Genomic DNA, 9,549 nt, shown 5'->3' with positions numbered 1-9,549 from the left:
CCAAAATAACCCCCCCCCAAAATAACCCCCTCCCACAAAATAACCCCTCCAAAATAACCCCCCCAAATAACCCCCCAAAATACCCAAATACCCCCCCAAAATACCCCCTCCCCAAAATACCCCCTCCCCAAAATAACCCCCTCCCCAAAATACCCCCCTCCCCAAAATACCCCCTCCCCAAAATAACCCCCTCCCCAAACTAACCCTCCCCAAAATACCCCCCCCAAATACCCCTCCCCAAAATAACCCCCTCCCCAAAATAACCCCCCTCCCCAAAATAACCCCTCCCCAAAATAACCCCCTCCCCAAAATACCCCCTCCCCAAAATACCCCTCCCCAAAATACCCCCTCCCCAAAATACCCCCTCCCCAAAATAACCCCCTCCCCAAAATAACCCCCTCCCCAAAATACCCCCTCCCCAAAATAACCCCCTCCCCAAAATACCCCTCCCCAAAATAACCCCCTCCCCAAAATAACCCCCCCCAAAATACCCCTCCCCAAAATAACCCCTCCCCCAAATACCCCTCCCCAAAATACCCCTCCCCAAAATACCCCCTCCCCAAATAACCCCCTCCCCAAAATACCCCTCCCCAAAATACCCCTCCCCAAAATAACCCCCCCCCAAAATACCCCCTCCCAAATAACCCCCCCCAAATACCCCTCCCCAAAATAACCCCTCCCCAAATACCCCCTCCCAAATAACCCCCCCAAATACCCCCTCCCCAAAATAACCCCCTCCCCAAAATAACCCCTCCCCAAAATACCCCCTCCCCAAAATAACCCCCTCCCCAAAATAACCCCTCCCCAAAATAACCCCCTCCCCAAAATAACCCCTCCCCAAAATAACCCCCTCCCCAAAATACCCCTCCCCAAAATACCCCTCCCCAAAATACCCCCTCCCCAAAATAACCCCCTCCCCAAAATACCCCCTCCCCCAAAATAACCCCTCCCCCAAAATAACCCCTCCCCCAAAATACCCCCTCCCCAAAATAACCCCCTCCCCAAAATAACCCCCTCCCCAAAATACCCCTCCCCAAAATAAACCCCCTCCCCAAAATACCCCCCCCCCAAAATAACCCCCTCCCCAAAATACCCCTCCCCAAAATAACCCCTCCCCAAAATAACCCTCCCCAAAATACCCCTCCCCAAAATACCCCCTCCCCAAAATAACCCCTCCCCAAAATACCCCCTCCCCAAAATACCCCCTCCCCAAAATAACCCCCCCAAAATACCCCCTCCCCAAAATAACCCCCTCCCCAAAATACCCCCTCCCCAAAATAACCCCCCCCAAAATACCCCTCCCCAAAATAACCCCCTCCCCAAAATACCCCTCCCCAAAATACCCCCTCCCCAAAATAACCCCCCCCCAAAATAACCCCTCCCCAAAATACCCCTCCCCAAAATAACCCCCTCCCCAAAATACCCCTCCCCAAAATAACCCCCCCCAAAATACCCCCTCCCCAAAATAACCCCCTCCCCAAAATACCCCTCCCCAAAATAACCCCCTCCCCAAAATACCCCCTCCCCCAAAATAACCCCTCCCCCAAAATAACCCTCCCCAAAATAACCCCCTCCCCAAAATAACCCCTCCCCAAAATAACCCCCTCCCCAAAATAACCCCCCCCAAAATAACCCCCTCCCCAAAATAACCCCCAAAATCCTGCCCTGACCCCCCAAACCCCCCTGTGACCCCCCCAAACCCCTCGGGGACCCCCCCAAATCCCCCCAAATCCCCCCAAACCCCCCTGTGACCCCCCCCAAACCCCCCTGTGTCCCCCCAAATCCCCCCAAATCCCCCCAAATCCCCCCTGTGACCCCCCCAAATCCCCCTGTGACCCCCCAAACCCCCCAAACCCCCCAAATCTATTCCTAACCCCCCCAAACCCCCCTGTGTCCCCCAAACCCCCCTGTGTCCCCCAAATCCCCCCCAAATCCCCCCAAACCCCCCTGTGACCCCCCTGTGACCCCCCAATCCCCCCCAAATCCCCCCAAATCCCCCCCAAATCCCCCCAAATCCCCCCAAACCCCTCTCTGACCCCCCAAACCCCCCTGTGACCCCCCCTGTGACCCCCCCTGTGACCCCCCAAACCCTTCTCTGACCCCCCCTGTGACCCCCTGTGACCCCCCGTGACCCCCCTGTGACCCCCCAAACCCCCCCACATCTCCCCCAAATCCCCCCAAACCCCCCCCAAACCCCCCTGTGACCCCTCTGTGACCCCCCTGGGACCCCCCTGTGACCCCCCAAACCCCCCGTGTGTCCCCCCAGGCTCCTCCAGCCCCCCTGTGACCCCCCAAATCCCCCCCAAATCCCCCCCAAACCCCCCTGTGACCCCCCTGTGACCCCCCAAATCCCCCTGTGATCCCCCAAATCCCCCCAAATCCCCCCCAAATCCCCCCCAAACCCCCCTGTGACCCCCCTGTGACCCCCCAAACCCCCCTGTGTCCCCCCAAATCCCCCCCAAATCCCCCCCAAATCCCCCCAAATCCCCCCAAACCCCCCTGTGTCCCCCCAAACCCCCCTGTGACCCCCCCAAATCCCCCCCAAATCCCCCCAAATCCCCCCTGTGACCCCCCAAATCCCCCTGTGACCCCCCCAAACCCCTCGGGGACCCCCCCCAAATCCCCCCAAATCCCCCCTGTGACCCCCCAAACCCTGTCTGTGTCCCCCCTGTGTCCCCCCCAAATCCCCCTGTGACCCCCCAAACCCCCCCACATCTCCCCCAAATCCCCCCAAACCCCCCCCAAACCCCCCTGTGACCCCCCCAAATTCCCCCAAACCCCCCTGTGACCCCCCAAACCCCCCTGTGACCCCCCAAACCCCCCTGTGATCCCCCAAATCCCCCCCAAACCCCTCTCTGACCCCCCTGTGACCCCCCTGGGACCCCCCTGTGACCCCCCCAAACCCCCCTGTGTCCCCCCAGGCTCCTCCAGCCCCCCTGTGACCCCCCCAAACCCCTCGGGGACCCCCCCAAATCCCCCCCAAATCCCCCCAAATCCCCCTGTGACCCCCCTGTGACCCCCAAACCCCTCTGTGACCCCCCAAATCCCCCCAAATCCCCCCAAATCCCCCCAAATCCCCCCTGTGACCCCCCTGTGACCCCCCTGTGACCCCCCAAACCCCCCTGTGACCCCCCAAATCCCCCCGTGTGTCCCCCCAGGCTCCTCCAGCGGTCAGAGCGGCGCCGGCTCCAGCACCCACTACCCCCTGAACAGCCAATTCACCATGGGGGGCCCCCCAATTTCCATGGCCTCCCCCATGTCCATCACCACCAACACCATGCACTACGGCAGCTAAAGGAACCCCCAAAACCCCCCCAAAATCCCCCCGAAAATCCCCCCAAAAATCACAAAAAATCCCCCCGAAAATCCCCCGAAAAATCCCAAAAAATCACAAAAAATCCCCCCAAAAATCCCAAAAAATCACCCCAAAAATCCCAAAAAATCCCCCCAAAAATCCCCCCCAAAAATCCAGGGAAAAGCAAATTTGGGGATCCCAAAAATCCCCCAAAAATCCCCCCAAAAATCCCCCCAAAAATCCCAAAAAATCACCCCAAAAATCCAGGGAAAAGCAAATTTGGGGATCCCAAAAATCCCAAAAAAATCCCCCCAAAAATCTCCAAAAATCCCCCCAAAAATCCCCCCAAAAATCCCAAAAAATCCCCCCAAAAATCCAACCAAAAATCCAAGGAAAAGCAAATTTGGGGATCCAAAATCCCCCCAAAAATCCTCCAAAAATCCAGGGAAAAGCAAATTTGGGGATCCCAAAATCCCAAAAAAAATCCCACAAAAAATCCCCCCAAAAATCCCAAAAAATCCCCCCAAAAATCCCCCCGAAAATCCAGGGAAAAGCAAATTTGGGGATCCCAAAAATCCCAAAAAAATCCCCCCAAAAACCCCAAAAAATCCCCCCAAAAATCCCAAAAAATCCCCCCGAAAATCCCAAAAAATCACCCCAAAAATCCAGGGAAAAGCGAATTTGGGGATCCCAAAATCCCCCCAAAAATCCCCCCAAAAATCCAGGGAAAAGCAAATTTGGGGATCCCAAAAATCCCCAAAAAAATCGCCCCAAAAATCCCAAAAAATCCCCCCAAAAATCCCAAAAAATCCCCCCAAAAATCCCAAAAAATCTCCCCAAAAATCCTCAAAAATCCCCCCGAAAATCCAGGGGAAAGTAAATTTGGGGATCGCAAAAATCCAAAAAAAATCCCCCCAAAAATCCCAAAAAATCCCCCCAAAAATCCCCCCAAAAATCCCAAAAAATCCCCCCAAAAATCCCAAAAAATCCCCCCAAAATCCCCCCAAAAATCGCCCCAAAAATCCCAAAAAATCCCCCCAAAAATCCAGGGAAAAGCAAATTTGGGGATCCCAAAATCCCAAAAAAAATCCCACAAAAAATCCCCCCAAAAATCCCAAAAAATCCCCCCCAAAAATCCCAAAAAATCCCCCCGAAAATCCAGGGAAAAGGAAATTTGGGGATCCCAAAATCCTCCAAAAAAATCCCAAAAAATCCCCCCAAAAATCAAAAAAAATCCCCCCCAAAAATCCAAGGAAAAGCGAATTTGGGGATCCCAAAATCCTCCAAAAAAATCCCAAAAAATCCCCCCAAAAATCCCCCCCAAATCCAGGGAAAAGCGAATTTGGGGATCCCAAAATCCCAAAAAAAATCCCACAAAAAATCCCCCCAAAAATCCAGGGAAAAGTAAATTTGGGGATCCCAAAACCCCCCAAAAAATCCTCCAAAAATCCCAAAAAATCCCCAAAAATCCCAAAAAATCCCCCCAAAAATCGCCCCAAAAATCAAAAAAAATCGCCCCAAAAATCCTCAAAAATCCCAAAAAATCCCCCCGAAAATCCAGGGAAAAGCAAATTTGGGGATCCCAAAAATCCCCCCAAAAATCCCCAAAAATCCCCCCCAAAATCCCAAAAAATCCCCCCAAAAATCCCAAAAAATCCCCCCCAAAAATCCAAGGAAAAGCAAATTTGGGGATCCCAAAAATCCCCCAAAAATCCCAAAAAATCCCCCCAAAATCCCCCCAAAAATCCCAAAAAATCTCCCCAAAAATCCAGGGAAAAGCAAATTTGGGGATCCCAAAAATCCCCCAAAAATCCCCCAAAAATCCCCCAAAAATCCCCCCAAAAATCCCAAAAAATCCCCCCGAAAATCCAGGGAAAACCAGATTTTGGGACCCCAAAACCCCCCAAAATCCCCCCCAAAAAATCCCCAAAAATCCCCCAAAAAAACCCCAAAAAATCCCAAAAAAATCCCCCAAAAATCCCAAAAAAATCCCCCAAAAATCCCCAAAAATCCCCCAAAAAACAAAAAAAAAAATCCAGGAAAAAACCAAATTTTGGGACCTCAAAATCCCCCCAAAATCCCCCAAAAAATCCCCAAAAACCCAGGAAAAAAACAAATTTTGGGACCTCAAAAATCCCCAAAAATCCCCCCAAAAATCCAGGAAAAACCAAATTTTTTGGGATTTTTATTTTTATTATTTTTGGGGTTTTTTTTTAATTTTTATTTTAAGGTTTTTATTTTTATTTTGGGATTTTTATTTTTTATTTAATTTGATTTTTTAGGGGAATTTTTGGGGGGATTTTTATTTTGATTTTTTTGAGGTTTTTTATTTTGATTTTGGGGTTTTTATTTTGATTTTTTTGGGATTTTTATTTTAATTATTTTTGGGGTTTTTATTTTTATTTTTTGGGGTTTTTTATTTTGATTTTTTTGGGGGTTTTTATTTTGATTTTGGGGTTTTTATTTTTATTTTGGGATTTTTATTTTGATTTTTTTGGGGTTTTTATTTTTATTTTTTGGGGTTTTTTATTTTGATTTTGGGGTTTTTATTTTTGGGGGGGATTTTTATTTTTTATTTTGGGATTTATTTTTATTTTTATTTTTTGGGGGGGATTATTTGGGATTTTTATTTCTATTTTTGGGGGGGATTTTAATTTTTTTTTATTTATTTTTGGGGGGATTATTTGGGATTTTTAATTTTTATTTATTGGGGGGGATTTTTATTTTTTATTTTGGGATTTTAATTAATTTCTTTTTAATTTTTGGGGGGTTTTATTTTTATTTTTTGGGGTGATTTTTATTTTTATTTTCTGGGGATTTTTATTATTTTTTTTATTTTTGCTGGGATTTTTGGGGATTTTTATTTTTATTTTTTGAGGCGGGATTTTTATTTTTGGGGGGGATTTTTATTTTTTATTTTGAGATTTATTTTTATTTTTATTTCTTGGGGGGATTATTTGGGATTTTTATTTCTATTTTTGGGGGAGAATTTTAATTATTTTTTTATTTATTTTTGGGGGGATTTTTTTTTATTTTTATTTCGATTTTTTTAATTTTTATTTTGATTTAATTTTTATTTTGATTTTTTTGATTTTTATTTTGATTATTTTGATTTTTATTTTGATTTTTTAATTTTTATTTTGATTTATTTTGATTTTTATTTTGATTTTTTTAATTTTTATTTTGATTTTTTTATTTTTATTTTGATTTTTTTAATTTTTATTTTGATTTATTTTAATTTTTATTTTGATTTTTTTAATTTTTATTTTCATTTATTTTAATTTTTATTTTGATTTTTTTATTTTGATTTTGATTTTTTTATTTTTATTTTGGGTTTTTTTATTTTTATTTTGATTTTTTTATTTTTATTTTTATTTTTGATTTTTATTTTGATTTTTTTGATTTTTATTTTGATTTTTTTTGGATTTTTTTTGGATTTTTTTTTTTTAATTTTTATTTTTGTGGGGAATTTTTATTTTTTGAGGGGATTTTTATTTTTTTGGGTGGATTCTTATTTTTTGGGTTGAATTTTTCTATTTTTTGGGGTGAATTTTTATATTTTTGGGGTGAATTTTTGGGATTTTATTTCCTTTTCCCTGGAGGACCCGCAGAGTGGGGGAGGGGTAAAAAAGGGGGTGGGGGAGGGGCCGCTTTTTTACCATTCCCAGATGAATTTCGGTGGGGGAGGGGCTGAATCCCCCTCCTCACCCCCAAAAACCCGAGGGACCCCCAAAAACCCGGGGGGACCCCCCCAAAAAAACCCAGGGACCCCCCAAAAAAACCCGGGGGATCCCCCCCAAAAACCCGAGGGACACCCAAAACTTGGGGACCCCCCAAAAAAACCCGGGGGACCCCAAAAAAATCTCGGGGGACCCCCCAGAACCCGGGGGACCCCCCCCAAAACCTGGGGGACCCCCAAAACTTGGGGGACCCCCCAAAAAAACCCGGGGGACCCCCCAGAACCCGGGGGATCCCCCCAAAATTCGGCGGACCCCCCCAAAAAAACCCGGGGGACCCCAAAAAAATCTCGGGGGACCCCCCCAAAACTTGGGGGATCCCCCCAGAACCCGGGGGACCCCAAAAACCCGGGGGACCCTCCCAGAACCCGGGGGATCCCCCAAAAACCAGGGGGAACCCCCCCAAAAAACTCGGGGGACCCCCCAGAACCCGGGGGACCCCCCCCAAAATTCGGGGGACCCCCCAGAACCCGGGGGACCCCCAAAAACCAGGGGGACCCCCCCCAAAAAACTCGGGGGACCCCCCAGAACCCGGGGGATCTCCCAAAAACCAGGGGGACCCCCCCAAAATTCGGGGGACCCCCCAGAACCCGGGGGACCCCCAAAAACCAGGGGGACCCCCCCCAAAAAACTCGGGGGACCCCCCAGAACCCGGGGGACCCCCCCAAAATTCGGGGGACCCCCCAAAACCGGGAGGACCCCCCCCCAAAAAAATCCAGGGGATCCCCCCAAAACCCGAGGGAACCCCCCAAAAAAAACCCGGGGGATCCCCCAGAATTCGGGGGATCCCCCCAAAAAACTCGGGGGACCCCCCCCAGAAGCCGGGGGACCCCCCAAAATTGGGGGACCCCCCCAAAATTTGGGGCCCCCCCGGTGTAGGAATAGCGGAATTGCGGAATTTTTCCGGCTGTAGTCTGAATAAAAACGGGAAGGTTTCGATCTTTGGGGGTCTGGGGGCGTCCCGGGGGGGTCTGGGGGCGTCCCGGGGGGGTTTTGGGGTCCCCGGGGGGGGTTTGGGGTATCCCAGGGGGGTCTGGGGGCGTCCCGGGGGGGTTTTGGGGTCACCCAGGGGGGGTTTGGGGTATCCCAGAGGGGTCTGGGGGCGTCCCGGGGCTGTTTTGGGGTCACCCAGGGGGGTTTGGGGTCACCCAGGGGGAATTTGGGGTCACCCAGGGGGGGTTTGGGGTCACCCAGGGGGGGTTTGGGGTATCCCAGAGGGGTCTGGGGGCGTCCCGGGGGGGTTTGGGGTCACCCAGGGGGAATTTGGGGTCACCCTGGGGGGGGTCTGGGGGCGTCCCGGGGGTGTTTTGGGGTCACCCAGAGGGGATTGGGGTCACCCAGGGGGGGTTTGGGGTCACCCAGGGGGAATTTGGGGTCACCCAGTGAAGTTTGGGGTCACCCCGGGGGGGTTTTGGGGTCCCCAGGGGGGGTCTGGGGGCGTCCCGGGGGGGTTTTGGGGGTCCCCAGGGGGGTCTGGGGGCGTCCCGGGGGGGTTTGGGGTCACCAAGTGAAGTTTGGGGTCACCCAGAGGGGTTTGGGGTCACCCAGGGGGGTTTGGGGGCGTCCCGGGGGGGTTTTGGGGTCACCCAGGGGGGTCTGGGGGCGTCCCGGGGGGGTCTGGGGGCGTCCCGGGGGGGTTTTGGGGTCACCCAGGGGGGGTTTGGGGTCACCCTGGGGGGGTCTAGGGGCGTCCCGGGGGGGTTTTGGGGGTCCCCAGGGGGGTCTGGGGGCGTCCCGGGGGGGTTTTGGGGTACCCTAGATGGGTTTGGGGTCACCCAGGGGGAATTTGGGGTCACCCAGGGGGAATTTGGGGTCACCCTGGGGGGGTTTTGGGGGTACCCCGGGGGGGTTTTGGGGGTACCCCGGGGGGGTTTTGGGGTCACCCAGAGGGGATTGGGGTCACCCAGGGGGGGTTTGGGGTCACCCAGGGGGAATTTGGGGTCACCCAGGGGGGGTCTGGGGTCCCGGGGGGGTTTGGGGTCCCCAAAGGCGGGGTCACACCGGAGTCGCTGCTTTTATTTGGAACCGGACCGGAACCGGGATAAAACCGGACCGGAACCAGGAACGGAACCGGGATAGAACCGAACCGGAACCGGGATAAAACCGGACCGGAACCGGGATAAAACCGGAACGGAACCGGGATAAAACCGGGACCAGAACCGGGATAAAACCGGGACCGGAACCAGGAACGGAACCGGGATAAAACCGGAACGGAACCGGGAACGGAACCGGGATAGAACCGGACCGGAACCGGGATAGAACCGGAACGGAACCGGGATAAAACCGGGACCGGAACCAGGAACGGAACCGGGATAGAACCGGGACCGGGACCGGAACCGGGAATTAAACAGGAACCGGCACCGGGAATGAACCGAGATAAAACCGGATCGGAACCGGGATAAAACCGGAACCGGCACCGGGAATGAACCGAGATAAAACCGGATCGGAACCGGGCCCGGGATCAGAACCGGGACTCACCGGGCGCGGGGCTCGCCCCTCGCTGCCGGGCCGGGACCC

At 51.6% G+C, this 9,549-nt stretch overlaps 1 protein-coding gene across 1 annotated transcript in view; it reads left to right on the top strand.

The window, feature by feature from the left end:
* CARM1 (coactivator associated arginine methyltransferase 1) overlaps positions 1–4,019 on the top strand; it is a 50,870-nt gene extending 46,851 nt beyond the window's left edge. Inside the window, exon 17 of the mRNA XM_086871387.1 lies at positions 3,159–4,019. Coding sequence (XP_086727513.1) covers positions 3,159–3,295 — 137 coding nt within the window. The 3' untranslated portion in view covers positions 3,296–4,019. The remainder of the gene's footprint in view (positions 1–3,158) is intronic.
* Positions 4,020–9,549: the final 5,530 nt, after the last annotated feature.

The sequence above is a fragment of the Cyanistes caeruleus genome, chromosome 35 (genome assembly GCF_971803275.1).
Source record: "Cyanistes caeruleus chromosome 35, bCyaCae1.hap1.1, whole genome shotgun sequence".
In the NCBI taxonomy this organism is placed as follows: domain Eukaryota; kingdom Metazoa; phylum Chordata; class Aves; order Passeriformes; family Paridae; genus Cyanistes; species Cyanistes caeruleus.
This window is presented reverse-complemented; position numbering and strand designations above follow the sequence as displayed.